We start from the raw sequence: 14330 nt of genomic DNA on the forward strand, positions 1-14330 counted from the left end.
AGAGTAAAACTGCTTTGTTCCCTCGATGCATTAAAGCGGCCACTCTTGTCAAAACCATTGTGATATTTAACTGTAGTTGAACGAACAGCAGAAGCAATGAGAAGAAGCTTTTCTCCTGGAGTCTGTTTGAACCATGTAGTTGTTATTGCATTAAAAGTGAGAGAAGGACAATTCAGAGTGATGCTTTGCCCGCTCTGAATGAACCTCATCCCACCTAAACAGGGAATGTCAATCTTTGAAGGGCTACCTGAAAAAACAACAGTGAAAATCTTTTAAAACTATTTTAAATTCACTAAAAAGCTGTACATTAAATACTACTGAATCCATGTGCTTTCAGTACATAGTACACAAATTAACGTCATTAATGTTGAAAAGCAAAGAAAAAGCAACACTTAAACAGTACCTACTGCTGATGAGAGCAAAACCATTACATACAATGAAATCATTGCTAAACTCTCCTGAAGAAAAATAGAAAAAAAGAATAGTATTAGTATTCAGTTATGTATTCATTTTATTTTAGGCTTATGTTACGTGGTTACTTACAGTGTTTGTAGGACAGGAGTAATCTTTTAAGTCGTAGACAAGACGTGGGCATCTCTACACTCTACACTTAAACTTGTACAAGAGCAGCTTTATAATTCTGTGCTGAAAGCTGATTGGCTGCTATAAAAGGAAGTTGAACTTGGCCCCAACCACTCACATCACGGGTATAAATATAGAATGTAATATGCAGCTGAGTTACAAACCTGGTTTATCCAAAGAAATCACACCAAAATAAACATCTCAAGATTGCAGGTTATCTCTTGACACATTTCATTTCATTATTGTGGTGTCAATAAACTGTAATGGGAATGTACTAGTGAGGGTACATGAGGGCAGCACATTACTATGATGAAATACTGTCAAGGCTCACCAGACACTTCTTTGCAATAATTAGAGTGAGCATCTTAGATTATAGAACGTGTGTCTGTGGTATGTTGTTTATTTGTATGGAAAATATGTTTTTTTTCTGACAGACTGGTGTTGAGGTGCTACACTGCATTGTGTAGTTTGAAGGCAGGCAGTAGAAAAGATCCCCAAAAGCGCCTCCTACAGCACCTTGGTGGAATGTGCTGGAGGTTCGTCGGTGCTTTTGACTGTCACACTATGAAGTGGATAAGCAGAATTATTTAAAATGTTCTCCAGGTTTGCTCTCATCTTCTTCTTTGTCACTGCCTCCAGTGAGTCCAGAGTCAGACCTGCAATACTGCTGGGTTTTTAGATCAGTTATTTAAGTTATTTGGCTTCCCCTGCAGTGAAACTGCTCCCCAAGCAGATCATCACATAGAAAAGACTGTTGGGCTAGACAGACTGATAGAATAACTCTGGTAGCTTGGTCACACATTGGAAGACCTAAGCCTCCATAAAGAAGGCCTGCTCTGGCAGATTGTGGTCATGTGTACAGTTAGAGTATTTTATTTTTTTGTTATAAACATTTAGAAGTTGACAGGTTTAGGAAATGAAAAGAGGGGAACACTTCTGTAAAGTTTCATTATCACATGTATGATTTTTTCTGAAATAGCTTTTGGACAGTGGCTGCAGTTTCTGCAAACTGCCATTACCACTATGACAGCAAAGCAACCATCTACAAATTGCATTGCCATTAGTGATCATCGGGGTCCAAGCACCTAATCAACACAGTATGGACATTCTAGCACCTAGAACACATATGGTGGGCAGAGTTTTTAAGATGTTATTTAGGAGTAAATACTGAAAACGGGGGTTCAAAAGGAGCTGTCTGGCAAATCCTATACACTTTGACCTTTTGACCTTGGTGTGGTAATCAATATATTTTAACAAGTAAGTAAAATACCTGAAAAGCAATAAAAAAAGACTTCCAATTGCAAAATTGTTAAACAAAATTGTGAACTGAATCATTCTACAGCATTGACTTGTTTTCCTGTATTTTATTTTCAGAGTGCTTCATTTTTGTATTGAATGACTAAAATTGTCTCCTACAGGATTAAGCTGCTTAATCCCCCTACAGGGGGGTTGTTTCTGAACTTTAGTATTCATGAGTTTGCATGTCATAATAGTGAAATGATTAGGCTTGTGATGAGATATTTTACCAGATCTGCTATTGAGTGTAAAATATGTAATGAGCTAGATCCATTTTGTGTGGTAGATGCTATGTTCTTAGTAACATAACTTTTTTGTTAGTAACTTAACATTTTTTTTTTTTTTAGAAATAGTAGGAGATAATTCTAAAGCACTTTGTAAAGGCTTTATTTGGCCCCAGAACAGGAATTATGGACAATTGTAGCCCCACCTATAGAAATCCTAGAACTGACGCTGCTCTAACACACTGCAAATCCACTACCAATTCTTTTGTATTGGTTACTTTTAAGCAAAAGACAATTTTCCATGCTAAGACAAAGTCCTCTACCAGCCTTCTGAATTCTTACTTATCTCCTTCACTGATACATCTTCGAATTGGGAGAGTGAACACAAAACTTCTGCAAGTTGCATGAGATGGTCTTGTCCTGGACGTCTGCTGTGTAGAGGGCAGATAGAAATGAAGACATGAAAATTCCCTGATGTACTCCAGTGCTGCTCACCACCCTGTCCAACACACTGAAGCTGGGTGTAAATATGAAATAGGCAAGAACATAGCAATTTATTTAATAACAATGATATGCAGTGCAAGATTTCAAAACAAAAAAAAAGTTTGTACTACTGACTGCACTTATCTGATTCAAAAACCCTTTCTTTGTGATGCTTTTCCTTCATTATTTAAAGATTGCAGACTCTATCCATAGGCAAAACAATAATCACTGTGCCATTGAGAGCACCACACATCTGCAGTCACATGATCCATAATGTTACAGGATCAATCAGTATTCAAGGGCATGATACATTACACATTTACCATGCACATTAACATCTGCACATCGCATGGCTGTTCCTTTTAATCAGGTGTTTAAGATGTAAAGTGTATTAATCTGTCTGGCTTTGTATGTAAACGCATAAAATGAATGAACAGTTAATCCCACAGTACCTCATGTACCTGTCTCTGGTAAACCCAAGTCCCTAATTCTTAATCCATCTATATCTATCTAGTATAATGTCAAAACTTTAGGGTTAAAGGCCACATAAAGCCTGGTAATATTCTATGTGACTTGGCATGGAATAACCCATTATCCCTTTTTTAAATTCTTGCAGCCATGGAAATGGTATCAAACTGCAAACTATATATATATATATATACCACATATATTTACAATCTGCGCAGTGTCCCAACTTTTTTGGAAATGGGGTTGTAAACACACACACACACACACACACACACACACACACACACATATATATATATTATATATATATATATATATATATATATATATATATATATATATATATGTGTGTGTGTGTGTGTGTTTACAACCCCATTTCCAAAAAAGTTGGGACACTGCGCAGATTGTAAATAAAAATAGGATGCAATGATATGCAAATCATGTAAGTCATATTTTTAAAGGAAGATACTACAAAGACAACATATCAAATGTTGAAACTGAGAAATTTTATTGTTTTTTGGAAAATATATGCCCATTTTGAATTTGATGCCAACAATACGTTCTAGGACAGGGTCATGTTTACCACAGTGTTTCATCACCTCTTATTTTAATAACACTCTGAAAGTGTTTGGGAACAAAGGAGATCGACTGTTGTAGTTTTGAAAATGAAATGTTTTCCCATTCTTGATTGATATAGAATTTCAGCTGCTCGACAGTTCAGGGTCTCCTTTTTTGTAATTTTTATTTCATAATGTGCCAAATGTTTTCACTGGTGACAGGTCTGGACTGTGGGCAGGCCAGTTTAGCACTCAGACTCTTTTAATATGGAGCAATGCTGTTGTAATACATGCAGAATGTGGTGTGACATTGTCTTGCTGTAATAATCAAGGCCTTCCCTGAAGAAGACGTCATCTAGATGGCAGCATATGTTGCCAAAACCTGTGTATACCATTCAGCATTAATGGTCCCTTCACAGATGTGCCAGTCACCCATGCCATGTGCACTAATGCACCCCTATACCATCATGAATACTGACTTTTGAACTGTGCACTGATAACAAGCTGAGTAGTCTTTATCCCGGAGGATGCAGAGTCCATAATTTCCAAAAAAGAATTTCAAATGTTGATTTGTCGGACCACAGCACACTTTTTAACATCCATTTTAAATGAGCCCGGGCCCAGAGAAGGTGGCAGCATTTCTGGGTCCTGTTTATATGTGGTTTCTTCTTTGCATTTTAGAGTTTTGACTTGCATTTGTGGATGCAGTGACAAATTGTTTTCACAGACAGTGGTTTTCAGAAATGTTTCTGAGCCCATGCAATGATTTCCTCTACAGAATCTTTCCTCTGTTTTTAATGCAAGGCCCAAAGATCATGGCCAGCAAATACTGGTTTTTGGCCTTGTCCCTTGCATATAGAGATTTCTCCAGATTCTCTGAATCTTTTAATGTTATTATGTACTGTAGATGATGGAAAGCAAAAGTTATTTGCAATTTTACATTGAGAAACATTATTCTTGAATTGTTGCACTATTTGCTTGCATAGTCATTCAAAGAGTGATGAACCCCTCCCCATGTTTACTTTTGAATGACTCAGCCTCTGAACCGTTGCCAACTGTTTGTGTCCTCAGAGGGAGGAGCCAAGACTCGAAGAAAATTATCCAAGGACAGGAAGGAGGAAGCCCTCAGTAACTATGTGATTAAATGCTAAAACTACTCCTCAGTGAAACTTCTCTCTCGATCTGGCTGCTGTAGGCAGACTTTTTAAGGGAGGCCTAATTTGACTACTCTGTATGAGAGATGAGACAAAATTAAAGGGATAGGGAAAAATGGGGCCTGTCTGGGGGTCCTTGAGGACCGGTTTGAGGACCACTGCTCTAGATGTCTGATTAACATTTCACATTCTCAAACATCAAACATTCTCATTCACTGATTGTTGATTGGAAACTCAGAAAGATGATTCCCAGTGATCCTGGATGACTTATTTAGTTTCATTCACTGAGGAACAGCGGTGGAATTCCCCCCCCCATTTCAGCAATGAATTGCAAGGACTGAACTGAAACGCCATGCACACTAGACCTAATTGCAAGCAGGAAATTAATTTTTTATATATTTGCATGTGATTGATTTGACACACATTGCTTTATTGTTAGGCCTGAATATCACTTTCAGCACACAGTGCTGTTTCATTTAAATTTTGTTTTGCTTACTGGGTACTCGCTATAACAAAGACAGCAATTCTCACCCTTCTCTTATAGACACATGCAAACACTCTCTTAATCTTCCACACACACACACACACACACACACACACACACGCACACACACACATACACACACAGTTTTAGCCAAACAGTCATTTAGCTTATATACACAGTAAATATATACTGACTGTTGATACTTTTGTGTAAAAATAAATGTATAATTTATAATTAATAATTATAAATAAATGTATCAATTTATAAATAAATTTATAAATGTATAAATACATTTATAATTTATCATTTATTTTCACTGTTCTGTGCCTTGATGTCATTCAAATACTGTTTGCTGGCAATTACAACATAAAGAATTCACATTTATTATAAAAACTGCTAAACTTGTGATTAATATTACTTTCTTTTCACTTCTGCCACCCCCCCCCCACACACACACACAACAACAACAACTTAACTTTTGGTGCCATTTCAGACTATTTCTATTGGTCATTCATCATTAACAGTGTAAATGACAACTGCTGTGTTCATTTGTTCATTTTTTAGACAGTGTCAAAATACTTATCATGTGTTTGTAACCAGACAGATTACAACGTAAATAAGGCATGAATAGCAGAGTAAATGTCAGCTTATATCTTGTAAGTGTACATTACTTAGAATTAACCCCTAAAAATCCCAGGCTTATTATATATTAAGACTTATTATTTAGTAACTACAGGGACCAGTGCAAACTGGTTGATCTATTCTCAGGTTATATGTAATAAAACTTTGGGCCTGCTGGTGGGCCCTGGCCAGTTAGAGGATTAAATTCATTTGTGTATACATTTCATTGCCACTCACAGAATAGAATGTGTTTAGTTTGTCACTTTGATTCCATCCTCCCACCCATCCACCCCCCACCAAGCACATCCTATTAAAACTCTGCATTCATTTGGGCATGAAATTCATTAGTTGTTCTTTATTATATTTATTAAGAATAACTTTGTGATGTTACATGGATTTTGATTATAGATTTACTTTGATTGTGTGTGCCAGTACTATGAATCTGACTACCAGTGTTTACAATGCTTCTACTATATAGTATAGTATAGCCTGCTAGCACTTGTAGCCTACAAGCCCTGGTTGCAAACCGTTAAAAGTAGAAGTAGAAGTAGAGGTAAATCAGCTTGCATGTGGTCAGTGTTAAAGTCTTCTCAGATTTTTGCGGTTCTCTGTGACACTGGAATGTACTAGAATGCAGTGCCATTTGATCACACTCTCACACAGCAAAATCTGTATTTCTGTATCTTGTTTTATTTATGATCTGTTTTAACAATACATAAAAAAACGAATGATCAATTTAAATTGAAAGTCATGGCATTGTTAGAAAGTTCCATATGCCTCAATCAGTAAACACTGCGTTTCAGTAAGCTTTAGAAATTCAGTTTTGTTGGTAATATATGACCCTGGAATACACTTCAGTCTTTTTAACCTGCTGTGGTTCAGTGTTGAAACTTCCTGCTGCAAAGTTGAAAGCTTCATCACATGTGGCCTGCAGAAAGAGACTCTCTTTAATAAACTGCATTTAACAAGTTTTCCTGCTAACTAGCTGAACAAAGTGCAAGATTATAGAGTTTAGCAGAAAAGTTAATAGAAAGTAAAATTTTCACCTGGGAAACTTTAACTATGTGAGCTTCAGCAGCACCTTCAACAAATAACCAAATAACAGAAATCATTCAAATATAAAACATTATTGAACAGCTTGCAAAAGTACATTCATCAATGATTAAAAGTGATCATCAGTTTCAAAGGTAAAACTTACCTTTATGGTATCTGTGTGATTTTCTGCACAGATATATAACCACGAGAATGGACATGATGTTTGATGCTGCTAAAACCAGAATGATTGGGTCCAAAGCACCTTTCTCTATTATTACAAAAATAAATAAATAATTAGAAATGTAATAATTTTAGTAGTTTAATCAAGATCATCAATGAATGGGAAATAAAATAGTATTACATACAAAAATGGCTGTTGTTCAAGAAAAATAAAATCATAATAATATATCCTAGCATTCAAACATTAAGAATCACTTGTTATGTTAAATATTTCTGTCATGTCATTCAATTTTACCTTAAACTGTGTGGACTGAAATATTATAAGCTAAATGCCAGAAAGCATTTCAGGATGTTTTTTTTTTTCAATATTTCAAGTTTTTTTTTTTGTTATTAAATTAAAAGTTATTACATGATTAATGAAACACTGCATTTATCTATGTATAGTAATTTCCTCATAAGTTATCTGGGTAGCACTTTATTTTACAGATTGGTAATAAGTGGGTAATAATATGGTAATATTATGGCAACAAGTTATATTTTACAGAAAACGCATATGATATTTTTAGGTTGTTAGTTTATAATATGCTAGTGGATATAACAATAACAAACAAGTAATAAAATGTAATAATAATAGTAATAATAATAATAATAATAATAATAATAATAATTTTGCATTTTACAGGTCCAATACCATGTAGCCTGTAGCTGTGTCTGAACATCATCCTGAGCCTGACCATTATAGGTAACAAAGAAATGAATTAGTGTTTGACGGCACTAATACAATGTAATTTTAGCAGAACTACTTCAATGTGTTTGTCGTAATAAGTCTACTAACTCTAAAACTGTATAATGATTTAAAATATTTGGGATGGTATATTGATTACACAGATATTATGCTATAAGAGCTGGAAGTCCTTTCTCTATAAATTAAAAATAAAAAAAAAATAAAAATTGTATACTTTATTACCAACTAGTTACCTCTACAATTATTAATTTACTTTTTAATAACAACTAGAATATTAGCATACAATTTATAGGTTAGTATAACCTGTTACCATATTATTAACATTTTTACCTACTTATTACCAATCTGTGACATTTGATCACCACGTCAAATAAAAAGAATTATTATAACTTCTTTCTCAGCATTATAAAAAATCATAACAGGATCATCTACAGTTTATCATTCTTGGAACCATCCTTCTAAACACATCTAAAAGTTCTACTTTTGAAAGCCTCCTACTTATCAGTTGACATCTGTAACATTTTAGAGCTGTAGTATCATAATAGCATCTTTCATACAGAGAATGTATTTTAGTAAAGGTATGGTACACCTTTAGGGCTTGATGTTTTAAGGCATTCTAAAAATTTGCTCTTACCTACAAAGTCCAGCTTAGTTCCGTTCCCAAAGATGATCTCTCCACACGTGAGCACAGCACAGTAGTAAGTTCCAGCATCAGAGAGGCTGAGGTTTCTCTTGGGGAGTTTGTAGACACAGCTCTGTGTAGGAGAATCAGTCTCAGAGCTTTTCTTACACTCATCACTCCTGTTTCCATGAGTGTAAATGATTCCTGGATGAGATTCTCCTGATCCATGTCTGAACCAGTACACACTGTGTTCTCCTGCAGACGTATCTGTGAGTATTGAACACTGCAAAGTTGTATCTCCTCCCAGTTCAACAGGATCTGATACAGGAGGCTGGAGAACAGCAGAGAGACTTGAAGATGAACCTAAAGAGAGGAAAGTGTTACTGATTATTGAGTGAGATATAGATGGAGATATACAGTCTACAATGTAGAAAAAAACTGAGTTTCAAGATTGGTGTTATTTAATAAAAGCAGACTGTAGTAGACGAACACCTACCTTTGAGGACTAAAACTGTACAGCCTAATAATGCAGTGTCTGAAAAATCTGCGACTGAACAGTAATATGTAGCTGAATCAGATGGTTCTGCATTTGAGATACTCAGAGTAAAACTGCTTTTTTCTCTTGATGCATTAAAGCGGCCGCTCTTGTTGAAACCATTATGATATTTGACTGGTGTAGCACGAAAGGCAGCAGCAATGAGAAGAAGCTTTTCTCCTGGAGTCTGTTTGAGCCATGCAGTTGTTACTGCATCAAAAGTCGCAAAAGGACAGTTCAGAGTGATGCTTTGCCCGCTCTGAATAAACTTCATCCCATCTAAACATGGAACATCAATCTTTGAGGAGCTACCTGAAAGAAGACGAACAAAAGTGAAGCTCTTTTAAAACTTATTTTAATTTCACTTAAAGTTGTACATCAGACACTACTGAAATCCATGTGCTTTTACCATAAAGTACACATAATGAACATCAATGTTGAAAAGATAAGAAAAGAAAAAAAACAACACTGAAAGAGTAATTACTTAAAGAAAATACTTAAAATACCTAATACTGATGAGAGCAAAACAGTTACATAAAATGGATTCATTGCAAATCTCTTCAAGTAACGTATCTCCTGAAAGACAATATAACATTATATATTATTATAGTTTGTTATATACATACACACACACACACACACACACACATTACTGTACAAAGCTCAATCTAGGTGGTTTACACTTACTTACACTTTTTGATCGTCAGAATCTTTTGAGATGTAGGTAATATGTGTGCATCACTCTGTACTTAAAACTTCACTCTGTACTTAAAAGTCTACTCTGTCACTCTGCACTTAAACCTTCTACAAGAGCCGCTTTATAATTCTGTTCTGAAAGCTGATTGGCTGCTTTAACAGGAAGTTGGAATGAGCCCCAACCACTCACATCAACAGGTTATATATAGAACATTATGAGCAAATCACTACTACTGAGTTACAAACTTGGCTTAACCAAAGAAAAAAAAAGTTTTGAAATACAAGTTTCTGTCACAAGTTTCTTCAAATATATCCATTAATTATTGTAATGGTTACAAAATGATGGACGGACGGATGGACAGGCGAATGGATGGACACTGTAGGAAAAAAAGCATACTGTTTAGATTATTTTTAGTCCTACAAGCTATAACACTGATGAAAAAGGCATATTTGTACATTTTTTAAAATAGAAAAACAAAACAAAAAAGTCTGATTTTAAGACAGCAATGGAATATAACTCTGTTCACTAACTAAACGTACTGAAAAAATACTGTTGAAGTTACCATACCACTTACAGTGTTTCTACTCTGAAAGGTAACATACACATATTTATATATACACACAGTGCAAAGACATTAGTGCATGAAAGGCCTTAGTGTATAAATACGACAAAGTGCAAAAACAATATCAAGTACTTTGCAGACTGTGATGTATTTCTTGTGAAAGAACATCAACATATGTGTAAAATCAATAAACATACACCGATCAGACATAACACTATGACACACCACCACCACGTCAGTGTTACTGCAGTGCTGAGAATGATCCACCACCCAAATAGTACCTGCTCTGTGAGGGTCCATGGGGGTCCTGACCACTGAAGAACAGGGTAAAAGGGGGCTAACAAAGTATGCAGAGAAACAGATGGACTACAGTCTGTAATTGTAGAACTACAAAGTGCACCTATATAGTAAGTGGAGCTGATAAAATGGACAATGAGCATAGAAATAAGGAGGTGGTCATAATGTTATGCCTGATCAGTGTATGTGTGTGGTATATGTCTTTTTTTATGAAAAAAAAAATGTGTTTGTTTTTAGACAGTGGTGATGAGGTATCATGCTGTGTTATGTGGAGTGATGGTAGTCAAAAGATCCCCAAAAGTGCCTCCTAAAGCTCCTGGAATGAGCTGGTGTTTCACTGGTGCTCCTGCATATCACACCATGAAGAGTACGGGCAGAATTGTTCACATTGTTCTCTTATTTTGCTGTCATCTTATTCTTTGTCGCTGCCTCCAGTGAGTCCAGAGTCAGTCCTGTAATAGTGCTGGCTGTTCAGATCAGTTTATTGAGTTACTCGGCTTCCCCTGCAGTGAAACTGCTCCCTCAGCATACCATCACATAAAAAAGACTGTTGGCAATGACAGACTGACAGAACAACTCCAGTAGTGTGGCCACACATTGAAAGACCTGAGTCTCCGCAAAAGTTGACTCTGCTCTGGCCTTTCCTGCTCAAATCTCTACATCTTGTATCTCTTCATCCTCCCCTTGGGTGTTGTTTGGTTTCACAAGCCCTCTAACACAGATGCATATCCAGGGGTGGGACCACAGGGGCACTGGTCCCAGTACAAATCTGATAGGCCCTTCATGTGCCCCTCTCCTGTAATTCACCACCTCCAAGCATGTCACTGAGTGATATACAAACTCAGAAATTTACTGTTTTAAATTTCTGCTCACCACCATATCCAGCACACTGAAACTGGGTGTAAATATGAGAGAGACAAGAAATACATAGTAGTGGTTTCATTAATATTAATGATACGCAGTGGAAGGTTACTTGACAAGGGTGATGCATGGCTGCTTCCATTACAAAACAAAAAACAACAACAAAAATATTCTACTTCCAACCCTTTTGGTAGCTACTGGTGCCTGATAAACCTGGCAAACAAGTCTACAAACATACTCCCTGTCTATTTACTATAGACTCTAGCAGGATTGACTACTGTAATGGTCTCCTAACTGGATGCCCAAAAAAGACAAACAGCTTCAGCTGATTCAGAAATGCAGCTGCCAGAGTCTCACTAGGAGTAAAAAGAAGAGAACACATTACCTCCATTCTAAAATCCTTACACTGGCTACCAGTCTGTAACAGAACAGACTTTAAGATACTATTACTGCTCTATAAATCACTCAATGGTGCGGACCAGCATATTTATTTCATATGTTGCAGCGATATGAGCCGAGCAGAACTCTCAGATCATTAGAAACTAGTCGGTTAGTCCTGCCTAACTAGTCAAGACTAAACATGGAGAAGCAGCGTTTAGCTACTATGCTGCTCTTAACAGAACCAGTTGACAGAGAGCATTTGTAAAGCACTTTGAATGACAGCAGTGAATGAAAGGTGCGATATAAATAAACTTGTCTTGCCTGGCCTAGAATAAGATTAAACTTTTAGGGTCTAAGGTCAATGAGTGGTGGTTTCCACAGCAGTTTTTAATGCTCCATTATTAGACCTGAGTTTCACTTTCAGCATTACCGCTTTTTCATTTACACTTAGCACCATTTTCCTTTGTTCACTGGAAATTCACTATAACAAAGATAGCAACACTCCTCCCCCCCCATACACTCACACAAACACACATGCAGACGTACTGACTTACTCTTCCATTCTGTCTCTCTCTCATTCACAAACACAGTAATTTAACTTACGTTCACAGTAAATATACTGACTGCTGATGATTTCATGTGTGTTACACAGCAGTTAATAAAGCACTAAATATTTCATTCATTTTCACTGTGTTGTCTGACTTGATGTCATTCAAATACTGGTTGCTGCCAATGTTGCCTATAAAAGAATTCACAGTGATTGGAAAATCTATAACTAAGTCAATAACAGAGATTGTTAGAGATTAGAAATTGTGATATTAATCATTTAAATATTGAAGACTAATTAGTCAATAAGACAGACTTGAGGCCTGGTACCAACTTTAGACAAAGTGCAACCATGTGAGAAAGCACAGCCAGTAACACAGCACTAACCATGTTCATACATTCATACATCATCTAAACCGCTTATCCTTCTGGGTCACGGTGGCGTGCTGGAGCCCATCCCAGCTGTCATTGGGCAGAAGGCAGGATACACCCTGGACAGGATGCCAGTCCATCGCAGGGCAGACATACACAGTCACACACACCCAGGGGCAATTCAGCATGTCCAATCAGCCTGACTGCATGTCCTTGGACTGTGGGAGGAAACCCACGCAGACACAGGGAGAACAGGCAAACTCCACACAGAAATGACACTGGTTGCCTGGCCGGGAATCGAACCCAGGCCATTCTTGCTGTGAGGCGACAGCGCTACCCACCGTGCCGCCCTAACTGTGTTCATTATGGTTATTATTTTTTGTTTTTGCTATTTATTTGTTTCTTTTTGTTCTTGATGACACAAAGGTATAAATTTCAGTTTTGTTTTTTTTCCATCAGCAAATGTTCACATATGTGCATACATACCTTTGTGTAGACATATACAACACACAGCTAAGGCACATGTGCTTATCATGTGTTTGTAACCAGTCAGATTACAAAGCAAACTGCCTTGAAATTAAATTCAGTTGTGTATATTTTAGTGCCGTTCTCATAAAGAATGTATTTAGTTTTAGAACACCCCTTGAGTCCTATTGAAACTCGTGAAGGCAAAAAAATTAAATGAAATGCACACATATCATCAGCTGATCAATAGTTTTATTTTGATGTTGAGAGTAATCAGGGAGGCTCACACAAGAGAGTCTACAGCGTTTCAGATTGTTCCTCTGCTTCTTTGTGGAACGTTCCTGCTTTAACTTCATGCTGTCAATGGCAGTGTTGTTGTGCAGATCACTAAAGAAATGCACTACTGATTACAAATAACATGACAAAAAATGTAATCAGTAATATAATCCTTCAAATTACTCAACGAGTGTAATCAAAGCTTATTACATTAATCTTACACTGTGTTTATACATAATTATAATATACATTTACTTCACTGGTTCCTCATTTTATTACCATAAAGCCCGAACATACTGTGCTGCACTACTGAAGGTCTAATCAACAAAGTACTGAATATTGTTAAGTACTGAGAATGTGGAAACAAAAAAAAACCAAAAAAAACACTAAACTAAAAAGTAACAAAAAGCAAAAAAGACATGCCAACATGTTTCAGTTTCCTTCCTAATGTATCCACTATGAAAATGAAGGAGAATCTAGATTTGTCTGGGTTGTCCAGCTTCTTTTAAAAAGCCAAGCTGCATGTCTTGTAGAGTAAAAGGTACATTTGATCTTAATGTTTATTTGTGAGTTCGGGGTAAGAATAGTGACAGCTAAGATTTTCATCCAGGCAGTAGAGATTTGTTGATTGATTTATTGATTACAGATCCACTAAATCAAAAATGCAATTCTTAAAAATATTGTTCTTTAATCAAAAATCTAACTGTGATCTGATTATGCATACTTCCAAACTGTGTATTGTTTGTCTACTCAACACTGGTCATCCTAAACTCGTCTCTAGTTGCTAATCATCATCTACACCTCTATCTTGTGATGCTGTGATGAGTATTTGTGCATTACATTTGTAATTGTTAAGTCTGATAGTATTATTCATCCATCAGACAGTG

The 14330-nt window shown here is 36.3% G+C and overlaps 1 protein-coding gene and 1 long non-coding RNA gene across 2 annotated transcripts; both read right to left on the reverse strand.

Moving 5' to 3' along the window:
• Positions 1-5: 5 nt before the first annotated feature.
• On the reverse strand, positions 6-684 carry LOC118826509. The gene is made up of 3 exons (XR_005008755.1): positions 544-684; positions 404-458; positions 6-247 (listed from the first exon to the last, which is right to left on the reverse strand). It is a non-coding gene; the product is annotated as an uncharacterized LOC118826509 (long non-coding RNA).
• Positions 685-4834: 4150 nt separating this feature from the next.
• Positions 4835-9260, reverse strand: LOC118826134 (immunoglobulin kappa light chain-like). The gene is made up of 3 exons (XM_036597021.1): positions 8948-9260; positions 8464-8814; positions 4835-4839 (listed from the first exon to the last, which is right to left on the reverse strand). Exons 1-3 carry the CDS (start codon positions 9258-9260, stop codon positions 4835-4837), a joined length of 669 nt encoding a protein of 222 aa, XP_036452914.1.
• Between the last annotated feature and the right edge of the window lie 5070 nt (positions 9261-14330).

Source organism: Colossoma macropomum, unplaced genomic scaffold (genome assembly GCF_904425465.1).
Source record: "Colossoma macropomum unplaced genomic scaffold, Colossoma_macropomum, whole genome shotgun sequence".
NCBI classification, from domain to species: Eukaryota; Metazoa; Chordata; class Actinopteri; order Characiformes; family Serrasalmidae; genus Colossoma; species Colossoma macropomum.

Excerpts from the sequence above, each read along its gene's own strand:
- LOC118826134 (XM_036597021.1), bottom strand. The coding sequence starts at position 9,260 with ATGAAGTTTATTCAGAGCGGGCAAAGCATCACTCTGAACTGTCCTTTT. Across the intron at positions 8,815-8,947 it reads TACAGTTTTAGTCCTCAAAG|GTTCATCTTCAAGTCTCTCT; the intron begins GTAGGTGTTCGT and ends TCCTCTCTTTAG.